The sequence below is a fragment of the Uloborus diversus genome, chromosome 3, assembly GCF_026930045.1.
Source record: "Uloborus diversus isolate 005 chromosome 3, Udiv.v.3.1, whole genome shotgun sequence".
Lineage (NCBI taxonomy): Eukaryota > Metazoa > Arthropoda > Arachnida > Araneae > Uloboridae > Uloborus > Uloborus diversus.
Genome location: NC_072733.1, coordinates 147,025,681 through 147,053,143, shown reverse-complemented (window position 1 = coordinate 147,053,143; position 27,463 = coordinate 147,025,681). Strand labels below are relative to the sequence as shown.

Sequence of the window (27,463 nt, the reverse complement as noted above, 5' to 3'; positions counted from 1 at the left end):
TGGAACTAGATTGACATTTCACATTAGACACAAAATAGATAAACTATTTTAAATTGGTATTAAATAAAAATAATATACAGATTTTAAAAAAATAACTTGACATTAGATATTCTGTTCAAATTTAACAGCTGCTTTTAACTGAATCATTTTGTCGAGTAATAGATTAGATACTTCATGGAACAAAATTTTTTCTATTTAATATAAGAATGAAGTTTTGACTATTTTTCTTCAATCGCTATCGCCATGAATCCAATCCAGCGTTTATGTTGAGAGTCAAGATAAGGAAAATGCCTTAGTATTTGGAACAACTATCATAATTTCAAAGGATATAATGTATGCCGAGTTATAGAATCAATGTAAATTTAATAACCGACTAATGCTATGCATTTCCGACATGTGCACTTTAAAGTAAATCATTAATCGTGTAATGGTATGCTTTTTACTGTCACCGAATGAGTGTTTCTTAAAGCCTGGTACTGTTGCTGGACAGTATATTGTGCCTGGCAATAAAGTGTCCGAATGAAAAAATGATTGATTTTTACACGCAATAAATAAAAACATTACTTTTAACAGCATTTAATAATTAAGGTAGGGAGATCGAGTTGAACTTTTTAAAAATAACTCTTAAACATTTACAACATTTAGCATTTTCAACAAAAAATACTAAATTTATTATAATTAACAACCATTACATATTGAGATTCCACGGGACAGAAGAAAATTTGAGAGAGTTTTGATAAAAGTTATGAAAATAAGCAATTCAAAGGGTTGACATTCTTTTTTATTGTTATCGTTCAACATTCTATAGTATGATGCTTTGTTACACGTTTTAAATTTAAGAGATAGTATCGATAGCAAGTTCATGCATCTTTCAATTATTTTCATTCAAAAATGTCGATATTTTTTACTTTTTCAATAATCAAAGCAATTTAAACATTTGAAGGAATAAAAAAAAACTGTTACCGGTGGACTCGAAAGTAAGACTCTAGATTCATTTTCACTCCTCAAAAATGCCCTCTTTCCCCCAGTCTCCGAGTGGATGAAATTGATGGAAAACACGATCTTAGTACATATAGTTTTCCTTGAGCTACATGTTTCACAAAACTTGGAGAATTATATGACTGCTAATACCAGGTGGAAATGCTTTCTGTCACTAAGTTTTACCGTTGATAAAGATCGCTGGGGATTGAATTCAAAAAAAAAGCAAACTAAATTTGAGATAGAGGTTTTTGTAAAATGGACAACACTGAATTAATGTTGTAAATGCCAAGAAAATTTAAATTTCAGTATAGAGAGGTTGTCGAGAAACAGGGCCAAACACTCTAATTCCGAACAAAATTCGTCAAGTTTAGAGTATTAAAATTAAAAGATCAATGTAGAGGAAAACAACAAAAAAAGATGGATATTCATCAAAAGATGGGGCTGAGGAGTCTATAATTTCAGAATTTTTAATATTTTACTCATTTTTTACAGATTTCAGAACAAGGTGATTTTGGGTTTATGTCACACACTAATTAAAATTTTCTTGTAGCAAATTCTTAAGGAGCTTTATTCTTGAATAGGCCTTGACAGCATCAATATTTGCAGCGAAGCACTTAAATCACATTTAATTTACAACACAAGCCTTTATCAGATGTGTTTACCTTTCGAAAGGTAATACTTTTCTGCTGAAACATTCATTGAAATATTTTTCTTCTGAAACTGTTTTGAAGTTATGTATACGAATTTTCAGTACTTGTAGCTTCATGCTCTTATGGAAATTCAGCATTTAAAATGTCAACATGCCAGTAAGATCGTTTGCAAGGCAGAACAAATTTATAAAACACTTCTGACTGTGCAACGACCCAACTAGTTAAAACGAAGTATAAATCCATATCATTCATATAGAGTTGACAGGAACAAATCACTTGAATAAAATTCTCAAGCTCAAAATGCATCATCTTCACTCTAAAACATATTAAACTCAAGATACGCACGATTCGGTAACAACATCACAAAAAGGTAACAAAAGCTATTTCACAACATATCGATTAGCAAAACTAAACATTATATTCAGGAATATGTTTCACAGTAATAGCGACCGAAACAAAGATGACATTTCACATAAATGAGGCATAACTGGCGAAGTAAATGTCCATCACTTAACACTGTGCAAATGTAAACATGCACATTATACAGACGGCTCTAGACAAATCACCAAGCGTAAAATCCACAACCGAGCTATTTTAATTGAAACTTTATTCCATCTAAGACACAAACAATTCGTTAATTTCGCCAAAACCTTTTTTTTTTTTGAGATTACATCCTTCAGAACCCGTTTCAGCCACTCTTACCGCTCCCGTTTGCGACTATTTTTTTAAATGAAACTCGAAAGCGAACAAGGAGTCAATCTTGCAGCTCGGCGGCAACAGTATCTTCCCCCTGTAACCGGTTGCGCTTTCCGAGCGTAGCTGTTGTCGCAACTCTGAAAACTACGTTTTCATATAGGGACTCTAGTAGCAACCTGTGGCACCGCTGTCTGGAAGCGGTTAGCGAGATCACAAACGTCACAAAGTCTGTGTTGGCCAATCCGGTCGTGTTTCATGTTTTGATCGTAACGCACGTGACTTGCCTATTATGAAAGTTACGCTTTGATTGGAGTGTCGTTTGCTGCTGAACTAGAACTACCGCGGTTCAACCACGAGCGTTCGGAAACACAGTTGTTCTACCGGAATTCCTAGAGTCCCTATATGAAAACGTAGTTTTCAGAGTTGCGACAACGCGGTATCATTTTCCTATTGGTCGAACACCGCCTGAGGCAGTGTTTCTTCTTCTCCCATAGGATTAACATGGAGCGTATGACAGTGCTGTGGAAAAACCCAGAATCTGGAAAATTAAAGGTGAGTCCAAGATTTTAATGCTCATATTACTGTTCTACAATGTTCAAATTATACGTGTGTAGCTTTACTTGAGTGAGTCCATTCCTATTTCTTGAACTATCGCGTAATTATATCAAGAACATGTGTTCCGTTGTGCTAAAATTCCATTCTGACACTTCATTTGGGTCTTTTATAGTTATTTTTTCTGTTAAATCGTTGATTCCAATCACAATGTTATTGAAAAACAACACTTTAAGACAAGGCAAATGTTTAAATTGTGTAAATTAAATTTTTTTAACGATAGATCTCTGTATTCGGTTTGGCGCGATCAATTTCGTGCTTGGCGACGAGTGGAAGTAAACAAAACATACACTTGTAATGTGATGAGATATTAACTTGTGATTTGTATTATAAATGCTGTATGTTGCAGAAATTTTTATTTTAAATGAATATGACTTGATATTAAAACCTATTTTAACTTATGTTTTAATGTTAAGGTTTTTATTTTTCCTGATCATTTCTCAGACAAAAATTGACTTATGTATCGTTTTTAATGTTCCTTCAAGTTATGAAACTCCAAGTAAATCTTCTCTTTATGCAACGTAAGTATTTACAGCGTCAAATTTTTGTTTTTTGAAAGGAGATGCAGAGGAAATAAAATGCTTATAAAATATAGAACTTTCAATGCTTGCTGGCAGTATTTTTTAATAACATTTAGATTTAAGGAAACGATTTGATATGATTTTCCGCCAAATATTTATTAGTTAAAATTTGAAAAAAAAAAAGTCAATTTGATAGTGAAATTAATGTGACCACATGAATTTGCGGAAGCGTTTGAGGTGGATATGATGGGATGTACAACACTTGTTTGTCACAGAGCGCAGTTTTTATCGATTTTTCAGGTTGATCAAGCCAATTTAAAATGAACTATTTTATTAAAAGTTTAATGAATTGTAGGTAGTTTTGGTTATTTTGGTGATTTACCCTTTTTTTATTCAACAAGCATGTCAGTCGCTGTGTGTTCCATTATAAACAGAAAACTGATGTGTTCTAAGTTTGGTTCAAGTAGTGTGTTGGCACTTTTTACTATGCTCTAATTAGGGTTTACTAATTTTTAGGTTGCCTAGTTATTTCCTTTACATGCTACTCTTTCTTTATCACCTGAAGAATAAAGTGCATGCTATCACCCCGCTTCAGGTTCGTAAAATTTTTTATCTTTATTGAGAAAACGAGTTTTAAATAATTATGCCATGATTGATACATAGTTAAGTTTTAACAAGTGTTGAATTACCTTTGAGATAAGATCTGTTATAATGGGTTTTTGAGATTGTAAAAGTTCTGCCACCCACAAAGCTTTTGTTTGTCAGAAATTAGGTACATTTAAAGTTTTGCGTTTGAAATATCAATACTTTTATGATAAAATGCTGAATCAAAGATTTTCTACGTGAAACTTTTTATGCGAGGGCTTTGAAGTTATGATCCAACCTTTTTGTGTGACGAAAAGTGGTGGGGATAAGCAATGTTGGTTATAGAAGGAAAACAGTGGCTTGCTTGTCTTCAGGTGTTGGAAAAAAGTGACACATTACACTCTTCTCGCTTCCTTTCTCATTTTGTATGGTTGCATGTACTGAGTTCAGGCAGCGCCGAGATCAATACGTACATTTGTAATTACTTACTTTAGTTATCGTAAACAGATCATTTCTCTTCTTAAGAAGGGAGATCATTATCAATGGACACATGTATATAATTTTATGTAAAAAAATTAATAAGAAACAATTTATTCAAAAGTTTTTGATGAGTAATTAAAATGCTTCCCGCCGATCCTGTGTCATCAAGGATGTAACTAGGTCCTTTTCGAGCAGGGGCAAGACCTCGTTTCGGCGCCCACCGCCTCCCATAAAAAGAAATGTTTAAAAATTATTACTTTAAAAATATAAATTTAAATTAGGCAGTGATAAAGGAGGCCACATATGTTGATAAGCCTATAAATGTGACTTTTACGTAATTATAAGTTTTTATAGTTTTATCACTGTATTGCATTTTTTAAAATTTCAATAGGGGGTAAAAATCATTAAATATTTTATTTATTTTACATACGAAGTTTTTCAAGGAAAAATATTTTGTATTTACACAAAAGAGTAATTAAGAATTTGTAGCATGATATTTTTTTTACCAGGTGGCTCTGCCCCCTGCTCGTTGACGCTTACCAACCCCCGAAGATTTCTTCGCAACCTTATTTGATTCGCGAAGCTTTAAATCGTCTGTCAGAAAGAATCAGATTGAAAAACACGTTACGAGTTCCGTTCCGTTTCGAACAAATTGAAAATTCCCCTCTCCCTCCCATAGAAAATAGAATTTAAGTGAAGAGCTTATTTTTAGAACACAATCCCACTCCCACCTGAAGATATAAAAATAATTTGCTAAAAATATGCATAACCGAGATAATATTTTTTAAAAAATCGCTTTGAAAAGCATTTTCCTGCGTTCCAAACTAACTCGTACCAACTTGCACAGCTATAGCTGCTAAAGGTGCTCCCGAGCATTGCAAAACGGCTGTTTTACATGCTGGAAAAATTGCTTTTAAGTTCGTGCTCTCTAGTGTAATATATTTTGCTCTTTAGCTCCAGACTGAGCTTAGGGCTTTTCGCTGAAAGAGAAACCCTTATACCTGCTGTTCTAACTTATTGATAAAATTGGTTCAAGCTTTTTTTGATGAAGAAAAAAATCTTTTTGGAACAACATGAAATATCAAGGGATGTTAGAAATCTTTCATCCCTTTAATAGGCAATTTATGTGAAATTTTAGCTTAAAAAATTTTCAAAAAAAAAAAAAAAAAAACTAATTCGAAATTTAAAATATAAATCCCCAGGTACAAATCCTCGGGACTCGAAGTAATTTTGTACAAAATTTCAAGACTGAGGTCTCCTGGAGAAGGAGAGAGCCCGCCACAGACTTTCTTTCACAATTTCTTTGACATTACTTTTTTTTTTTTTAAATATATCGAAATACGATTTTGAAATTACTTACTACTTGAAATGAAAACAATAAAACAGAAATGTTTTCAATTATAAGTATTTTTATTACACTACTATGTAGAAATTTGTAAGAAAAATAACAGTATTCAACAATAGCGAAACGAGGAGATTATCTTGGTTAAACATTAAATTTATAATTTTATATGCAACACATTTTAAATTGTTGCGATCTGTATAGCTTAGTATTAATTATCACAAGTGCTAATTTTTTTAAAGGACGCACGTTATCAACCTCTACTATATAGTATACATCTGAAAAACATTTAATAGAAAAACAGATACCTAATCAGGGGTCTGGCCAGAGCAAATTTGGGTCCGTTAACGGACCCTTCACAAAAATCCGATCAACCAAAACGGACCTTTCACAAAAATCCGATCAACCAAAACGGACCCTTCACAAAATTCTGGTAAACAAAAACGGATTTTTCACAAATTGTTTATTGAAAGAGCAAATCTCAAATTAAAATAATACAGCATATTTAAAGTTAAATTAGAGGAATCAACTTATACAAAATCAGGTAATTTTGCAAAAGGAAAAAAAAATCGGCACTCTTGTGATGCTCCTGCAAGCCATAAATAATTACTACCGCCAAATAAATATAATGCCTGTTGTTGGTTTCTTTGAAAGAAATTAACAGCTGAAAGTCAGTTTGGTTTATAATTTTGCTTGTTTGTTTTATGCAGCGGTGTTGTTGTAAACTTCTTTGGAAAAGCGTCAACATTCTCTGAATAGGCGTAGTAAGCACTTTTCTCCCCACTCATGATTTAAGCATCAATAATATACAGCGAAATGAATTTAGAACTGCAAAGGATAGTATGGGTGGGGCGGATGTGATCGCTTCAGATAGGGTTACAAAATTTAAACTTATCGCCATTTAGTGTCTGGTGGTGCGATGTTAAACTGTTATTTTGGGAGAAAGTTATATGGGTTTGGTTTTTCGATACTAAAAAGGATAATTAACTTTAAATAAACTTTTATTTACCGTTATTTTTTTCTATAGATGTCTACATTTTGAAAAACGCAATCTTTTTACATCCGATATGAGAATCATATTTCATTCTTTTTTTCAAGCTAACTTCGCTTTATTAGGATGCAAATAAATGAAAAGTCTCTTTATTTTTGTAACAAAGCTTATTTCAAGTTTTTAAAGGGGAATTCCATTTTCTTTTATGAGTCAATAATTAAAAGGCTGAATCGATGGTTTATTTTTTATTTTATTTATTTATTTTTGCTTCAACTGTGTCCAGATATTACTATGATATACTTATCATAGGACTCTAAAATGCAATTCAAAAGTAATTTTATCAAAAATATTTATTTTACAAGCCGTTTTTATACTTTTGATTCCTTCACTTTGAGGATTGCAATCTCTTTGCATCCGCTGTGGAAATCTGATTTTTCGAATTTTCGATGTTTAGTACGCTTAGTTAAGAGGTAAACAAATAAAATATTTTTTTATTTTTGTGAAAATCATGGAATTTATAAGGTTTGAACGAAACTCTGTGCTCTTAAACAGTGTCTTGGGTTAAAAAGTTAAATGCTGAACCCCTGCCTAATTTTTTTTCTTACAGTTATTTTAAATACTATACAAAAAACATTTATAGTATAATTTAACATGATGTAGAATGGTAGATAAATATTGATACTTGAGGGGTGCTCATCTCCCAGGGAGCGATGCCTCCCCCCTCTCTTCAAATACTAGAAAAACACTCAAGAATGATATTCTCAACAGAAAAGAGAGAAAACACTCAACTTTAAGTGTCAATGATGCAGTTTCCACCATCTCAAGAGTCGAAGCTTTCGTTTTTACAAGAAAAAAAAAATTAATTATTTGATTTTTCACAAAATTATTTTATTTTTCACAAAACACGGACCCTGTGAAAAATCCTGGACAGACCCCTGCTAATGTGCTTGATATCAAAATTCTTTCTATTAACCTTTTTTTTAAAAACACAAATCTGAAACATATTACCATTACATGTTTTCAGTGAGCTTCTTTCCAGGTTATTTCCATTTACAGTACAACCTTATTTATCCGGACTAACTTGGACCAAAGGTAATATATGAAAAAACGAAAATACGGATAATAAGCAGTAATTAATTTGCAAATAAGAGGACTTGTCTTTTATTAGCAGCGAGAAACGATGCTTTGCAGCAAAATTACATAGAAGTGTTGCTCGCAAATACTTTATCATTTATAGTTCAGCTGCAAAGGTGTCAGACTGACACTCCAAATACATCATGTTGTTTAATAGATGACTATAATTTATTGCACGTCCTATGCAGGAGTTGTGTATTTAATCAAAATAAAGAGCAAATATTTGGTATATTTATAGTTTCGTTCTTACTATCATTACTTTAGAATTATCATTTTAGTGAATATAATTTTTAACTCTACAATTTGTTCCGGTTAAGTCGGAGATCTGGATTACTGGAAGTTGGATACATAGGAGCCAGATAAACGAGGTTCTACTGTAAATATAAATATGCATCTAAAGTACCAGAGCAAAATTGAAGTTGTGTAAAAGATAGTTGATTTCTAACACATTAGTTGAAGTAGATGCTTTAAGCATATTTAAAATATTGTGTGGGTGGCAAAAATATATCGAAACTAAGTATAAAATTTCTCATTTTAGCCTAATTTATTTCTAAAAAGTCTTAGTATTTTCTAAAGCAAAATGGGAAGCCTCTTGCACTTTAAATTGAATCTCCATTACTATATAGTGCGGGATTTTTCTCCAAGAATGAGCAAAATTGTAAACTAAACTAGGCCAAGGGAACAGTAACGATTTTCCCCGAAGCCAGTGCGGTAGGCAAGCTCTCGCCATTGTAAATGATAGGGAGACATCATGTTGGCAGTTTTATGACGTTTAATTGTAGAAAAATGACATTTGAGCTTTTCCGCTGTTTGTATTGGTGTGTACTTCCCATAGTTAGCTTTGCTCCTCTATTCCTCCTCCAAAAGGGAGGTTCCTTAAATAAGATATAACGAGTACTAGTCATTGTAAGAAAATACTTTCATGCTATTTACTGCGCCCTCCTCACTCTCTTTCCGTCTATCTTTACCACTCTTTATCTTCATTAAACCATGCAAGCTTTCTGCCTGCGGCTGCAATGAGGGTTTTTTTTTTTTTTAAACTTTTAATAATTTGCCCCCCCCCCCCCTTTTTTTTTTACAAAAAATAAGTTTGAGCATTTACTTAGTTTGACGCCCCTAAAACCTAGCAACCGGTCTGCCCCCTCTAGTTACGTCCCTGTGTGTCAATATGACACAACCCATTTCTTGGAATCATACTTTAGAAGAATTCTACTCTTCTAGATCAGCAGAAAAATAAAGTACATGAAGTTCTCACCCCACATCAAGTTCGTAAAAATTTCGATATTTGGTGGGAAAATGATTTTTAAATAATCCTATCTCGATTAATGTGGAGTTAAATTTTAACTAGTGTGAATTGCATCTTAAAATAAAGGTCATCATGGGTTTTTGAGATTATCTGTAAAGATCAGGGTTCGAAAATATCCAATATTTTGATATTGGATAGTTTGATATTTATGCTACGTTTTCAACCAATGCAAAAAAATGTCTTTAGTAACTGCTTCCTTTAATCAGATTTATTTATTTTCTTATATTATAATTATAATGCATCAACTTTAAAAGTAATATTTATTTCATTATTTATATTCATTTATTACATGTTTGTTGTTTTGCCTTGCCAATTCAAAAAGTAATTCAATTGCATCTGAGTTCATTTCAACCACTCATAAATATATAAATAAATAAATATTCAATTTATCAGAACTTATCTTAATTTGTTGAAGGCTTTAGAAAATCAATACTTTTGTCAGGAAATAGAACATTGAAATAAAGGGGAATTCAAATGTTCTAAAACAGTGGTTCCCGACGTACGGCTTTCAAAACTGATTCATGTGGCCAGCTGAAATACCTGGTATAGATAAATGAATTTACTGAAAAGTGTGGCTTTATTTAAATTTAAGCATCAGTATATTGCATTCTCTATATTTTTACTTCACTTAAATTTATGTATTAAAGACAAGCGAGAACAGTTTATAATTAGTTTCTATAGTATGCACTCACATTTTTTTTCAATCACAAGAACATGTAAGCGCTTTGATGAGGTAGTTGCATTCACGTAAAAGTTTAAAACAGGAGTTCAATTTTTTTTTCCGCAATCTTGACTAAAACCATTCAAAAAATTAATTTATAGTTTTCTGAAAATTACTCAAGACTACTGAAATAACACTTTCTGGAAAAAAATTTGTTCAATATAACTGTGCCATGTGATTTCATTATAGGATTTGTAAGACCATAATAGAAAGTAAAATTAAAAATATCAATATTATTAAAATAATTGGGACCAGTACAACATGCCCCACTGTCCAACGTACCCCACCTCCCCTTACAATTTTGTTGTGAATATTCCTAAGTGACGTGCAAATAATCAAGCAAAATTTTCTCACTGTTCCCAAAAAATTTAGAATCACGAACGTTCACTACTTATTTTTAGTCATCATAAACTGATGATTTCTCTTCTTAAGAGTAAAGATGATGCACAGTAACGAATATGTACATAATTTTATGTACATAAATGAATGAAAAACACAATCTATGCTATTCAAAAGAGATTGATGAATTAAAATATTCCCCTGTAATATGTTTTACTTTTTCATTTGTTTTTAGAACACACCCTGCTATTTGAAATTAAACTCTACAACACACTTAATGCAAAGTAGTTGAAATACAGCTCTATTTCAATTAAAGTGTGTTTATTCATTTTCCATTTATAATTTTATGAACTACTTTAAAAAACATTCCTGCCAATTGTGTTCAGTTGAATTGACGATTTAGCATATTTGAAGAGTTTTACTTCTGCTTTTAAATTTATTTGCCCTTAATGTTTTTTTTAAGTTTATGTTCCACAACTTGAAGAAAACTCAACTACTAGTGGAATTATAGCCCTGATGCAGATGTTCAAGAAAACTCATGATAATATTATACTGTTCGCTTAAAAAATTGTATAATAGAATGATCTCCAATATTAAGTTAACAAGGATGACCAGAAATCATTTTCCAAGTTTCCTTAGATTGAAAGCTTTATCAAAAGTAATTTTAATGAAGTTGTTTAAAAAAATAATAAACTTCCATACATAATATGTTATTCATGTTATGCTTCACATTGTGCTAATAACTTCGGGAAATTGGTTGCCGAAGTGGTCTTTGGACTTTCAACGACATACAAACCAACTAAAATTTTGTGTTTAAATGCTAAATAGTGTAATTAAATGAAATTTTGACCTTCTTCATACAAACAATGCTGTATTTCTGATTTGTCATGTTTATTAACAAATTTATAAATTTATTATCATTCATTTGTATAATAATATTGAAATGTAAAGAGGTAAAACAAACAATTTTGCAACAGAAATTGAGAAATAGCTGGAATTCTGTTTTGATTCTCTAAATTTAGAGTTTTGGATTTGTTTTGTAAAACAAATGCTTTCTTAAGGTTTATGTTTGTTTGTCATGTAAAAATATTGTTTTCAATTTAGATTTTTAATACATTTTTTGGTATTTAATGCAAGGCTAAAAAATTTAGGTATACATAAAATTATGAAAGATGTATTTGGGTTTGTTTATTGTTATACCTTACTTCAGCATTAAATGAACAGTTCATTGATGCTTATTCTCTTCCTGTAGTTATCTAGAAATCTCCCCCCCCCTCTCAAGAAAAGATTTTTCTCTCCACTTAAACTACAGGACAGGATTTGAATAACTGTAAATAGAAGGGATAGGTAGCAACTGTTATCTTAGTCCACTTCCAACTGTCAATGCACCTGTTCTGTTTCTGACTGAGTTCTGGAAACATTTTTCAGGATGTTGGAACATAGGTCGTGTTCATCCATCCATGATATGGGGTGATGCATGGAATTAAATCTATATGAAAAAATCTGAACAAAAAATTCAATTTATTTCAATAAGGGTTTTTTTTTTTTTCACAAAAATTCACTTCACAAATAGTATAAAAGAAAATAAATTACAAGCATCAGTATATTTTGTCCTGTCTAATCGAAACTCCCTGATTGAGTAGATGGGAGTAAAGACTATAGCAAAAATTTATTTTCTTTATGCTTATAAGTGACTGACATTTTTGATTAAACTTATGTTTTGTCCATCATAGTTATTAGTTTTAGGAAATGATACTTTGGAGTAAGGAGTTTTTAAAAATTTGGTAATGATAACCACATTTTTAACAATATTTTGAGGTTACGTTGCATTTCCGAAAACACAAAGATTAATCTTTGCTTACTTTGTTACTTACGCAGTTATTGACAATAATAGTTCGCCCCAAAATCTATAAAAACTATAAATCCTGTTTCGGTACCCTGAATTTGATTTTGATTGCCTCATTGAGAAAAATGTCTTCGTTTCCTCTTTTTTTTTTCGTGTAAAAATGTTGGAAATTTGAAATAAAGTTTACAGATGTAACAACACCAAAAAATAAATTGAACATACGAGACTTTTGTTGTAATTTTTATGTGGTAATGACCTGAAGACTTAGTATGGAATGAATGAGTTTTCTTCATGCTAACTTGTAGTTAAAATGTCTCAAAATTAAATGTAAACATTGCTTTTCCACGAGTATTGAAAATAAGTACAAGTCCTCTACTTGTGCTGTGAATGATTTTTTTTCTTTGTCACATTAAGTAAGTGTCTACTTTCCTTTCTTTATGATATTGTTTTGATGTGAAAATATTGTTCAAAATTAAGTAATAGATGTATAATGCAGAGAAATAAATAAATAACGATAGATGCATTTGTTTCTTATTCATATGAGTTGAAAATAAGTAATGTTTAAATTTACTCCCCCTCAACTTTTCAATTCATTTCTGAATATTTCTATCTACATCAAATTAAGGTAATAATTTTCAACTTTATTCAAATAAATATTTTAACCAGGAGTGCCTACTGAACCACTGAAATATTTAGAGGTTCTTGGTATCTTTTCTTTCTTTTTTTTGGGGGGGGGGGGGATTACCTCGTTTTAACCATCTACCTATTTCTAGTATTAAGCTTTCGAATTTTCCTTTGCATATTTATCTTTCAAATTTTTAATTAAATGTTTAATTTAATCACATTTATAACAGAAAATTGTACAGAGTAAACTTAAAAGAAATGAAAAAAAAAATTAATTTGAACTTTGACATCTTGAATTCAAATTATGTTTTTCACAATCACGAGTGTGTGTGTGGGGGGGGAGTATGTTTGTTTGTGTGTGGGTGTTTTGTGTATGTGTGGGCAGTTGTGTGTATGTGTAGTTGTGTGTTTGTGTGTCTGTATGTATGCGTGTGTGTATGTCTTTGTGTGTGTAGGTGTAAGTGTAAGCAAGTAAGTGACGCAACCTGGAGACTGTTTTCGCTAGAGGAGCAGCATCGTGAGGGGGCCGGCCGGTGGACGGTGGTGCTGCAGAGGGTGCTGGCGGGAAAATAAAATTATAGCACATCAAAACAGTCAAGTGAGAACAATAAGCAATCGTGATTGCTCAAAAATTATTACAAAAAAAAAAAAAAAAAACTGTCGGCAGATTTAAATGGATATATTTTTGCTGAAATTAATAAATAATAAATTATTCCTTAGTTTTAACTGTAAAAGGCACGTGACAGCAAAGTTGCACTTTTTGAAGATTAGCCCATTAGTGACTGAAGTTTTTAATTAAACTAATGCTTTGTTAACAGTAATGGGAAACGATCCTTTGAAGTGAGGATTTTTAAACATTTTGTAATAATAAACACATTTTGTACTTCAACTGTTTTGAAGTTCTGTTTCATTTCAGAAAACACTAAGGCTGTTCTTTGCCTCATAAATATAATAGTCACAAACATTTAATTTTAAATCCTGTCCTCGTACTCTGGTTTTGATTGCTTCATTAAGAAAATGCATTTCCTTTCAGATGAAAATGCTGGAAATTTTTTGTTTTAAATAAAGTTTATAGATAGAATAACACCAAAAAATAAATTGAACAATAGGGATCTATGTTGTTTATAACAACAACAAAATTACAACAATAAGATCATGCTGTTGATCTGAAGACTTAGCATGAAATAAATAAGTTTTCCTCATGCTAAATTGTTTTTAATTTTAGTTTTTACTTTCTCATAAAAATTCAAAATAAGTACAAGTCCTTTTTGGTGCTCTAAATTGTTTTAACTTTGTTTCATTAAAAAAAATGTCTACTACCTAAATACCTTTCATTCTAGAATTGTTTTGGTATAAAAATGCTGTTGAAAATTTTAAGTGTAAGATAGTGTACTTTCGAGAAATAAATATAAAACAATGGAGATATCTGTTTCTTATACGAATATTGAAAAAATATAATGTGTCAAAATACACCCCCCCCGTAACTTTCCAGTTTATTTCTGAATATTTCTATCTGCATCTAGTAAGTTTCAAATAAAAATGACCTCTGATTAATATAATTTCAGTTTTTCAACTTTATACAAATTAATATTTTAACTAGGTGTGCCCACTAAACCATTGAAATATTCAGAAGCTCTTAATCTCTTTTTTTGGAGTGGGGGGGGAGTGAGATAGGATCCCCGCAGTGTAGGGGGCCCACGTCTTAAGGGGTCAAACGGTCTATGAAACTGAAGAAAAAATTGGGAAAAACCTAGCTCTAAGACTTTTTTAATGTTACAATACACTGATGGCCTTTGGGGTGGAGGGGGGGATGCATACAGATTTTGCTGCAGGGAGACCCAAAATGTATAGATACGGGCCTGGATAGGACACCTTGTTTTAAGCTTCTACATATTTCTAGTATTACTCTTTCAAACTTTCCTTTGCATATGGGTGCCACACCCCTAACAGCACCCCCGCCGAAGGTGGGCATCAAAGACATATATTTCCCTTCGGAATTTTTAAGCTAATGCTAAACTTTGTTCCATTTAAATCATAAAATTGTATTTTTTTCCCTTTATAGAAAAAAAAGTAATGCTTTTGATATCAATATAAGAAATATTTCTATGTTCAAAAATCTTTATAACGCTTAATTTAATGTAGCAAAAACAAGCAATTTTTTATGTTCGTTATTTGTTGCTTATTTATTTATTTTCATTTTCTTAATCAGTTTTTATTCCTTCATTCATTTTGAATCAATTAAAACTAATATAATTTTCGTTGTCTCGGAATCTTTTGATTAATTTAAAATTAATCGTATTAAAGAGAATAAGGTTAAAAAAAATCTGCTTTTAATTCTGCTAACACAGGGCCATTTTGTCTTTTTTTAATGTTTGAATGAAAATCGAACGTTTCATTTATTGATGGCATGCATTTTCGAATCCGCGTGCTTACATCATTCAGAACTTGTTTCAGCCTCTCTTCCCGCTTGTGACTATTTTTTTTAAAGGAAACTCGAAAGCGAGCAAGAAGCCAATCTTGCAGCTCGGCGGCAATCCTATTTTTCCCATGGAACCAGTTGCGCTTTCCGGGCGTAGCTGTTGTCGCAACTCTGAAAACTACGTTTTCATGTAGGGACTCTTGTTACATCTACACCATCAACGACGTGTCGGATGAGCGTTCCTCCAATAGTTGATGGCCGCCTTTTCCCTGTGGATTTCTTCTAACAATTTCAAGGTTATTTCATATTCACTGCAACTCATTACTGCATTAAAACATCACTGAGTGGTTATTCAGCCGACAGGTTGGAAGCAGACTAAAGAGCCGTAACGTGAACAGCGCCACTTAATAGAAACTAATCTTAAAATGAAATAATTTCAGATAGCAAACTAAACGTTTTTTCGACAGTCTTATTTTTCGAGATCTACTGCAAAAAAAAATATACGCATATTTTAAACCTAAAACCATTTTAAATCGATGCAGACAGGCATTTAAAAAAATGTTATATGAAAAGGGCCTATAAAGTCGAGTGGTATAAAGGGCAATGATTGGCTGAATGTAGCAAGATCATGACCAGTTGTTAACCGCGTATTCGGTTCTATAGACACTTTCAAAGCTAAATTCAAATTGGTCTTCTATTTTATATACTCGGTTTTTTTACATGTAAACAAATTTTTAATTGCGAATGGTAAGTGCTACAAACGATATTTTGTTCCGTATAAAAAACATTCATGTTTGTTGAACGAAGTACTTATTTTCGTTTCGTGATTGTAGTTCTAGCTTCTAGAACTTCAATTCCCATATCAAGCTATATACACAACATGTGACTTACGCAAGAGTAATAAAATATTTTTCAACTCTAAAATTTGAATGTCCAATAATTTGAGATTCCATCGTTGTGCTTTTTTTTTGGCTCTCTGATCTTCATTTGTTCCAAAAATATTCATATTTATTTTCATATTACGAAGAGTTAATAATTTTTATCCTGGTAATGGCAAAGAAGAGGAATTTTTAAAAGTAATTGGTGACTGTTTCTTAGATCAAATTGTAACTCAGGGAACTCGAGAGGAGGCGATTTTGGATTTAGTTTTTTGTGACATAGGAAGTTTTGTTCAGGGGTTTTGTGTAGGGGAGCATATTGGAGATAGTGGTCATAACAGCATTAGGTTCCGGATTAAATTTGAAGTGTGCAAAGATGATAATTTTAGGTTTGTACCCAATTTCAGAAACATTGATTTTGTTGCACTTAGGCAGAGCTGGAAAGAGACTTTTTCGTCAGGATTGGAAAATAGCAACGTAGATCAGCAGTGGATGGAATTTAAGGATAAACTTGCTAAAACGGTTGGGGATTATGTTCCATTTAGGAGAAAAGATGTTAGTACCAAAATTTGGCCCATGTGGTTCTCCAGGAAGACTAAAGAAGCTCTTAATTATAAGCAAGCCGCTTTTCGTCAGTTTAAAGAAACTGGTCAGAGTGCGGAGAAGTTCCAGTATGGTAAGGCAAGGCAAAATTTTAAGTATTTGGTACGGATTCAGAAAAGGAAATTGGAGCAAAGGCTGGAAGATGACATTGATGGGAACCCTAAGAGGTTTTTTGCTTACGCTAATTCTGGGAAAGCTCGAAACAGTCAAATAGGGCCTTTGGTTGATGAGTATGGAAATTTAATCCAAAACGATAGGGATATTGCAAATGTTCAAAATAACTTTTTTTCCAGTGTGTTTAACGATAACTGTATCTCAACAGTTGACACTAACAAGACACAAACTATTATACAGCTGAGGATTTTGTATTTTCCAGGGAGGAGGTTTTTTCATTTGAAAAAAATTAAAGCAATGAAAGCTCCGGGACCAGACAATATTTATCCAAAAATTTTAGTTGAATGTGCAGAGGAATTATTGGATCTTATTTTGAGTATTTTCAGTGCTTCTTATAACTCGGGGATGGTGCCAGAAGACTGGGAGCTGGCTAACATAACGCCACTCTTCAAGAAGGGGTCTAAAGGTAATGCTGGGAATTATAGACCTAGTTTGACTTCAGTGATTTGTAAGATTTTTGTAACTTTGATCAAAATTCCTCAGGGATCAGTTTTAGGGCCTCTTTTGTTTATTATATTTATGAATGACATCAATGAAAATATTTCTGGAAGCATGAATTGTTTTGCTGATGATGTAAAAGTTATGGGGATTGTCGAAAATGAAGAACAAGTAAAACAGCTTCAAGAGGATTTAGATCATATTACTAAGTGGGCAGATAAATAAGGTATGGCAGTTAATGTAGAGAAATGTCAAGTGCTACACTTAGGTCATGGAAATAAGCGTATGAGATATTGTTTACAGGGTTCAATCATAAATCAGGCGGAAAATATTATGGATCTGGGTATCTTAATAAATCAGGACTTCAAGTTTAGTCAACAGTGCAGTATTGCTAGTAACAAAGCCAACAGAATACTTGGGTTTATCAATAGATCTATTTCAAACAAATCTAAGAAGGTTCTTCTGCCTGTATATAGGAGTTTAGTAAGACCTCATTTGGAGTATGCTGTTCAGTTTTGGTCGCCTTATCTGAAGAAAGATATTTTTGTATTGGAAAGGGTTCAAAGAAGGGTAACTAAATTAGTAAGGGGGCTCTCAGATTTAGATTATGATACCAGACTTAATAGGCTTAACATGTATAGCCTGGAGTAAAGGAGAGTCAGAGGGGACATGATTCAGTTATTTAAATTCATCAAAATGAAAGATGTAAATAGATTAAATTTTTGCAGGGAAAGCAGGACAAGGAGTCATTGTTTTAAGCTATTTAAATCTCTGGCTAACTTGGAAATTAGGAAAAACTACTACTTTAGCAGGGTTGTGGGCACTTGGAATAGCTTACCGGAAGAGGCGGTAATGAGCAAGGGGGTGGATCGCTTTAAGAGGGCCATTGATCTTCATTGAGGACTAATTAATTGACTAGGACCAGCCTAGCTGGGCCCAGAGCCTGTTGCTGGTCGTCACATTTGTGTTTCATTTTGTACAAAACTTATGTGAATTATTGTTATATATTATGCTTTGTTTATAAATTTAATCTTAAGAAAACTGATGAAATGGGGGGGGGGATTGATGAAGCATATGTCATTGAAAATATATATTGTTTTGAATTTTTGACCTTGATGTAATCATGATGAATCACGAGTAGTTGTTTGTATACAGGGGTCTGTCCAAGATTTTTCACAGGGTCCGTTTTTTTGTGAAAAATCAAAAAATTTCGCAAGAAAATTTTTTCTTTTGTTAAAACGAAATTTTGGAATTTAGAGATGTCACAAACTGCATCAATTAAACTTAAAGTTGAGTGTTTTCCTCTTCTATTTAGAGAAAATCATTCTGGAGTGTTTTTCTGATATTTGGCGGAGGGGGGGGGGGGCATCGCTCTCTCAAGTATCAATATTTATCTACCATTTTTTTGTTACAATTACTTTAAATACTGTACAGAAATATATTATACTAGAAATATTTCTGTACAGTATTTAAAAGAATTGTAACAAAAAAATAAATAAATAAAATAAAATTCAGAATAGGGGGTTCAGCATTTAACTTTTTGACCCAAAACACTCTTAAAAAGCACAGAATTTCGTTTAAAACTGATTTTAACAAAAATAAAAAGATGTTTTAATTGTTGTCATATCATATTTTAATCTCTATGCCATAGAATATCTTTTCTGCGTAGGTAGATTTGGATTAACGAAACTTTATTTTTCACCATATTAGAGTGATCCACCCTATTGGTCACTTGGGCCCTCGAGGTTCATCCAAGCATTATTTGAGCAATGTAGATCGCCATCGAAAGTTGTGTTATTGATCGGGTAGTCTGGAGGTGTCAATCACCAAGCGATAGAGTAAAATCAATGGTGACCAGCACATTTATCTGTCATATGTGAAGGTTTTATAGGAAGAATTCAATCTCTCTTTATAGATTGACGTTGGAAGAAATATTAGAAATCATATCGGCAGCAGTTAGAAGTTTTCTAAAAATGAAAAAAAAAAAAAAAAGAATGATAATAAATGAACCAAAAATGAAAATAAAGACGCTCTCTCTTCCAAAGTAATTAAATTTAATTGAAATAATTTGGTTCAGTATTTTTATTTCTATAGATTAAATTTATAATTTTAAAATCCTTCCTGTAAAATAGATAGGATTTAAATTTTATTTTGCTTTTTGCATATTTATTTCTGTGCTATTTATAAATAATATTGTATGAGATAACTTTTCTGTTTTTTAATCCCTGTTTGCAAATTATTCAAAAAAAAAAAAAAAAAAAAAAAAACTTTTGAACATTTGCAAGAAATTTTATTTGTAACAAGTATTTTTAGTGCTAAACATTGATGCACAAAAAAAGGAGGTGTGTGTGTGAGGGAAGGGGGAGGTAGGTTCACGGGGCCACTGAAACTGACAATTTTTGAAAAAATGCGACATTGAATTTTAACGTCACTATTAATTAAACTACTTTCTCTAAAGCATCCATCACACAGCCTCAAAAATCCTACAGAAGGCCACAGTAAGACTCCTTTCTTGTCCAATTCAAAGCTCCATTTTTATTTTTTTTAAATAATATCATGAGAAAAATATAAAACACTATTGTTAAGTCAATTCTTCGTTCTTTAAATACGTGTTTGTGTAGGTCCCACATGCTCCTAAAGCCGTCTGTAAAGATATGAATAATGTCCTGAAATTTAATTAAAAATGCGTCCTGGAATTTCAAAAATTGAACTCCGACTCCTGCTTTCCAATTGGTCAGGACAGTGGATCCTATGATGGTTGATATAAGTGGGATATTTGGAAGACACATTTTTGGCAAACCAGTTACTCTGTTAGAATGCTTCTGGTTAGTGCTTGGTGAGCTTGAGGTAACCGATTAGTCGGTTCAAACATTCTCTTTACCTATACAATAGAATGTAAACCTGAAACAACCTGAAGAATTGTAATATACAGGAGAATGTAAAGTATGGATTAAGCACATTTCTTCTCTTGCTAAAAATTGACTATCAAATCTGTTGACGCATGAGTTGTTTTTTTTTCCTATAATAGTAACCAAATTTTTCGACATTTATGCATGCGTGCAAAAGAAAGTGTTCAAAATATAGTGCAATTTTTGACTTTAATACAATAAATTACAATTTTTTGTAGTTGTAGAATGTATTATTATAAAAGTATGAACTAAAAAAAGAAATAGCTCAAGTTTTAAAATATTATGCATATATTTAATCATCAATTTATTATTCTTTAATGTATGATTTAAAAAATATTTTTGTTAAAATATCATGTAAAACTTATTTGCAAAAACTATTAAAAATATTAAGCTTTTTTTTTTTTTTTTTTTTGTACCTAAATATTGCACATTTAATAACATTCCACTTTGAGTTATAAATGGAACTGAAATAAATTGTCTTGATAGTGTTGTGAATTTCCTTTCTAACTGTACCAACTGTTACTCAAAGGAATTTTTATGAAAAGCAAAATGGGCAATATTTAAAAAAAAAAAATATTTTTTTAATGAACATTTGAGAAAAACATTAAATACCTACTCATTAATCAAACCTCATTTATATTTATTTATGCAAACAAATATAGCAGTAAATATGTATATTGATTAGATTATACCCCTTTAGCTTTAACATACTTTTGGACAGTTAAAGACCATTTTGGAATTTTGGAGAGTAAAAAACACCTTTCCTGTACGAAACTGGTTTAGGACAGGTCCAAAACCCAACCCTGCGTTGGATCTGTTTACTTTGTTAATTTAAAAATGAATGTATTTTTGTTGACAAAAGGTTCATATATTGCTCAAAATGTTTCAATTCCATTGCCCTTAGAAATGAACATTGCAAGTGGAGATCATTGAAAAATTGATTATTTTCTTATTCGCACTCAAATACAGCTTTCATCTAAAATTCATTATTTGCAACTCGTAACATTGCTTCAGCCAGGGGCAGACTGTGTACCATATATACCTCAAAACTCAAATTTTGAATTGGTAGCCAATGGCTACCAGATCCTCACAAAATGGTAGCCAAACTTTATTTTAATTTAAATTATTTAATTTATTTTAATCCGTTTATTTATTTAGTATTTGTGCATATGTCATTGGCGTAGCAAAGAACGTTTCTTATAAAATAATAATTAAAAATAAATAAGTGAATAAAAAATATTTAAAAAATAAATAAAATAAAATAAAAACGAGCTAAAAATAAAAAAGGAAAAGAGGGTTGAGGAAAAATTTTGAAGGGGGGGGGAATTGAACTTGGGGGGAACGGGCACCCCTGCCCAGATATTATTTAACACATCTTTTGCAAACTATAATCTGCATTAATTTATCTTTGAGCAAAACACATCAGGATAAAAAAATAAATAAATAAATAAGATTATTATTATTATTAATTTTTTTTTTCAGCTTTCAAAACTTCTAGAAACATCACAGCTTTCAACCAAAACACGAGTTAGTTCCTTGATAAAGAAAACAACAAAATACCAAAATCTTGAACAGAATGTAAAACCTAAACCATTTGCGATTCTACAAAAATATTTTTTTGTTTTTACAAATGCATGCAGAATTTTATAAAAATCGAAGCCAGAGTGTCAAAAAATGAATAAATAAAAGAAAGGTAAACAATATAAAACAAAACGAAAAAAATAAATAAAAAGTGAAATAAAAGATCCAGCAGAAGAAAAAAAGGGTTTCAGCCGTATTCTTTCCACCTTCTCTAGATGCAGGAATGCCATTTTTTTAAAAATTATTTATGGGTTTTATAAATACGATTGTACTTCTCTTTATTTATTTTGGAACACACATTTTCCTCTTCTAAATGGTGAAAATGGACAATCTACAACGTGGCGCCATTTTGAAAACGCGGGACGCCATTTTGAAAATTTACCGCGGAACTTAAAAATAACAACTTTTTTAAGGAGAAATAAAGTAAATAAACGGATATGTCCTCTCCTCCAGTAGGTTTTTTTATTTTAAAAAGAAAAGAAAAGGAAAAACTAACAATATGATTAAAACAAAAAAATCAAAAATCTTGCAAAAAAACTTTTTTTTCAGCGATATAGTTTTTACCTTGTCTCGGTGCATTTTGACTCAAAGGCGCTATTTTTGTTTATTCATATGTAAACCAAATGTACAAGATTAATTCTTTTTATTTTGGAAAGGACATTTTCGTCTTAACTGGTAAAATAAACAATAACAAAGTGACGCCATTTTGAAAATGCGTAGTTTAAAAATACCGCAAAACGAAGAAATAGCCAGTTGTTAAGGAGAAATAAAGTTGAAAAATGAATTTAAGATCAAAAAAGCGTAATTTACTAAATTGGTGTATGAAATTTGTCTATTTTTACGATCGCGTATAAAGAAAGCCGAGTTTTCGAAATAGCAAGTTTTGTAACGAATTTGCCATCCTGATTGCGATTTTTGTTTTCTATTCAGAACAAGAACACATAGCACAATTAGCCACAATTGGACAATACTCCCCCCCCTTCCCTCCTTCATCCCTGGCGATCCGATAGACAAATTTTTAGTGGACAAAAGAATTTGGGGAAAGGTCATATATCAAGACTATAGGTCAGGGAAGGTTGCATTGGCGAATGGTAGCCACATTGGCGACTGAAGTGAAAATAATGGTCGCCAAAATTTGAAAATTGGTCGCATTTGGCGACTGGCGACCGCGAGTTTTGAGCTTTAGTACCATAACAGGATTCCAACCTTAAGTTCCTGGTGGGCACACTTCAGGAGTCTCAGGTTATAGAGCCTCTACCCCCCCCCCCCCCCGCTCCTCTCCACCTTAAAAAAATACAGTCAGGCAAGAGATCCAGGTTCAGTCTCAAAAAAATATTTAAAAAAATCCTTTTCAACTCAACATTTTAACACAACTCTTGTAGTTAAACTAAAAGTTTAATAAGATATATTGATAACATTGTTTCGACATCATTCTTATTGAAATGCATAAATTATGCCAACACCTTCTGGAATGCCGTTGTTACACATTCTTATATGGCTTATCCAATATACTGAAAATGTATTACAAAAAGTATGACTGAAATCAGCTTTAGATAAGCTCATTCAGGCCCGGATCTGCTTACCCGCAGACCAAGTTCTTAAGGGGCCCTACAATCCAAGAAATTTAAGACAAAATTGAAAAAAAAAAAAACTAGCAAATAATTATTAATGTTACAAATATACAGTACTGGCTGTTGAAACTCGTTTGATAATTTGGCAACACTGTTTTTACTATAGTTATGTTTAGTGAACCTGGCAACGGAAAATGTTTAGAATTACTTTCTTTTGAATTGTCATTATTATACGTCCTACGGTTCTAAGCTAATTATATACGATTATTATACGTTTTAAGTTGCTCAATATGTTTAAGAATTATATCCTGTGTATGTCATGTCGTCTACAATAAATTGTATACCCGGGATTTACGAAGTTTTATTTGAGTAATAACAAGTGGCGTCCGTGAAGTTTGAACTTTGTATTTTTTGATTCGAATAGCGAATATGTCTGACAACGAAGACAAAGATGATGCCGTTATCACTCAGAAATGCGACAAATTTGAAAGATTACGGAAAGAAAGAACTAATTTACGAAGGTTATTTACCACGACTTGTAATCAATTTGAAAGAACACAGAAAGAAGAAGTCGGAGGTAATGAACTTGGCGCAATTTTTAATAAGTTGGCGGATAAAGCCGAGCGTTTATTTAGTGCTGATGCTCAATTATTGGAAATTTACGAGCAAAGCGATAAGGAATATGATGAAATGGAAACATATAGAGATCGCTTTATTGAACTTAAAACAGAATATGAGCATTGTTTACGGCGTAGTACGATTAGCGCTTCTTCGCCAATTGATACAGCTACGATTGGGAAGTTGAAGCTTCCAAAAATTGAATTGAAAGAATATGACCTAATGCCAAGGACTTGGGTTGCCTTTTGGGCGCAATACAGTCGTATTCATGAAGATACTAGTATATTAGAAGAGGATAAGTTTCAGTATCTTCTGTCATCATTGAAGCCTACTTCGAAAGCACGCAATATAGTAGAAAGTTATCCACCATCTAAGAAAAATTATGCCAAGGTTATCGAACATCTCGAGTCCAGGTTTGGCAGACGTGATTTATTAATTGACGTGTTTATACGAGATCTTTTAACATTGGTAAACAACCGAGCTAACATTAAGCTTTCTGATTTGTACGACAAGCTCGGTTCGTGTTTAAGAGCTCTGGAAACATTAGGCGTCACTACGCAAAATTATGCTGCCATGTTGTATCCGGTTGTGGAGTCGTGTCTTCCAACTGATGTATTAAAGGCTTGGGATAGATATTTATTAAACAGTGAGGTGGATGATGAAGAAACCGTCCAAATTACGAAAGAGAAACTGTTGGAAAAGTTGATGTCATTTCTTCGTCGCGAGATAGAAGGGGAAGAGCATCGGGCTTTAGCCGAAAGAGCCTTTGGTCAGCCCGCAAAAGTTAAGAAGGAATCTTCAAGCAAAGATGAACCTACAGCAATGACTTTAACATCTTCTTACGAAAGGCCTTGTAAGACTGAGTGCATTTTTTGTCAGAAACGTCATGACAGTCAAGACTGTCATAAAGCTGCCTCAATGAGTACAGAAGAAAGAAAATCAATTGTAATACGTAGACGCTGCTGCTTGGTGTGCTTGAAGATTGGACACATGGCGAAAAACTGTCGCAGTAATATTCATTGCCTTGTATGTGGAAAACGACACTACGTAATCTTGTGCCCAGAATTGCCTAGAAAAAATAAGGTTCAACTCCCTAATGAATCAAAGATAGAAGTGAATACATCCACTTTATTTACGGAACTTACACCTCAGAAGGTTATATATTTGAAAACAATATTGATACGTTTAAGAAATGGAAATCAAGAAATTTATGTCAGAGCCCTCCTTGATGATGGATCACAGCGATCTTACGTGACCAACCAAGTAGTTAAAGAGTTAAGGTTAAAACCTTCAGGTACAGAGTTATTGTCTCAAGGACTATTCGGTGGTAAGCAAACAGCTGAAGTTAAACATGGTCGCTATGACATCAACGTTCAGAGTATCGATAGAAGGTTTTCGTGCAACATGTCAATTTTGGACCAGCCCAAGATATGTTCTTCTTTGCCTCGCATACGTGACCCAGATTTAGTACAAGAATTAAAACGTCGAGGAATTGAACTAACAGACATAGGTCCAGAAACTCCTCCTATTGACATGCTCATCGGTGCTGACTTTCTGGGAGGAATATTAACAGGAAGAATAGAAGTTCTGCCATCTGGTATAACAGCCGTAGAAACGAAACTCGGATGGAGTGTTTTAGGTCCAGGAAAGAAGAGCAGCATAAATATGGTATCGCTATGTATGCATCACTCAGAGATACACAAAATTTGGGACTTGGAATCTTTGGGTATAACAGATCCCACTGAGAAGAAAACAACTAAGGAGCTAGATGAAGAAACGGTCACATTTTTTCAAGAGACAATTCGGAAAACTGGCAACAGGTATGAGGTGGCTCTTCCATGGCTAGCAGGACATCCCCACTTGTATAATGGATACGACCAGGCAGAAGCAAGACTTCACACCGTTACTAAGCGTCTTTTGAAAGACAATTACTACGAACTGTATGATGGTGTCTTACAGCAGTGGAAGAATGATAACATCATAGAGGAGGTGACAGAAGCTGAAATGTCAAGTTCAAACGCTTGTCATTATTTGCCACATCATCCAGTCGTTAAATCATCAAGCGCTACCACGAAGGTCAGGCCAGTCTTTGACGCTTCATGCAAACGCCCCGGATATGCCTCCTTAAATGACTGTCTTAGTACAGGACCAAGTTTATTAAGTGAAATCCCTCGCCTCATAAGTAAATTTCGTTGTGGTGCCATTGGAGTAATTGCAGACATTAAACAAGCATTTCTTCAACTCTCTTTAGCTTCCAAAGATAGAGACTACCTAAGATTCCTTTGGTGGGAAGACAAAGAACACACTAAGATGAAATTTTACAGGCATTGTCGTGTTGTTTTCGGCGTTTCATCAAGCCCCTTCTTATTAAATGCCACGATTAAATTTCATCTTGAATCGCAGGAATTCCAATCAATAGTCCTGCAAAACACGATCAATCGAATGAAAGAAGGATTTTATGTAGACAACTTAGTCACGAGTGTGAATACCAGCGAAGAACTGGAACAATTAAAATCGCAAGCTATAGAAGTAATGCAAAAGGGTTCCTTTGAATTGAGATGCTGGGCTTACAGTGGAATTGAAGAAAGTATAGATCAGAATGTACTTGGCCTGAAATGGGACACTCATGCAGATGAACTTTATTGTGCTGGCTGTAAAAGGACTTCAGAAAAGGTCCTTTCAAAGAGAAAGCTTCTCTCTATAGTTAACAGCATATACGATCCTATTGGATTTACGTCACCTGCAACTCTTCTTCCAAAATTATTGCTTCAAGAAGCTTGGAAAAACAAGATAGGCTGGGACGACGATCTGCCTCTAAATATTCAACATAGATATCAACACTGGGTGAAGCATATTGATCTCATAGAACAGTGCAGAATACCTCGTCGATTAATGCTAGGAACTCTTGAGAATACAAGCCTGCATGTCTTTACCGATGCTTCCGCAGATGCATACGCTTGCTGTGTATACTTATGCTCTGAAGAAGAAACGGGAACCTCTGTCCAGTTAATAACTGCCAAAGCCAGAGTAGCCCCGATGAAAAGACCGACGATTCCACGCTTAGAGTTGCTTGGAGCTACAATGGGTGCAAGAATAGCAAGTACCGTTTTAGAAGCAATACAGCAACCTTTGAAAATTTCCTTTTGGGTCGATTCAATGGTTGTCCTAAGCTGGATAACGAAAGGAGAACCGTGGAATACTTTCGTCGGTAACCGGGTTAAAGAAATACGTCAACTTACAAATGTCGATAGTTGGAGATTTGTACCAGGATCTATGAATCCGGCCGACTTGCCCTCGCGTTCTTGTAATTGGAAGGAGCTGATAGATAGTCGATGGTGGGAGGGTCCCACTTGGCTACAAGAAACAGAAAATACCTGGCCAAATACTGAGATTACGATGCCTGAAGAAGCTTTAGTTGAAAGAAAGAAAAGTGTTATCTGCAGC

General features: G+C 32.9%; 1 protein-coding gene across 2 annotated transcripts in view; it reads left to right on the top strand.

Moving 5' to 3' along the window:
* The first annotated feature begins 15,892 nt into the window (after positions 1-15,892).
* Positions 15,893-27,463, top strand: part of LOC129218708 (mitochondrial import inner membrane translocase subunit tim16-like) — a 78,485-nt gene continuing 66,914 nt past the window's right edge. For both annotated transcript variants that reach the window (XM_054853031.1, XM_054853030.1), the window contains exon 1: positions 15,893-15,994. In XM_054853031.1, coding sequence (XP_054709006.1) covers positions 15,992-15,994 — 3 coding nt within the window. In that variant the 5' untranslated portion in view covers positions 15,893-15,991. The remainder of the gene's footprint in view (positions 15,995-27,463) is intronic.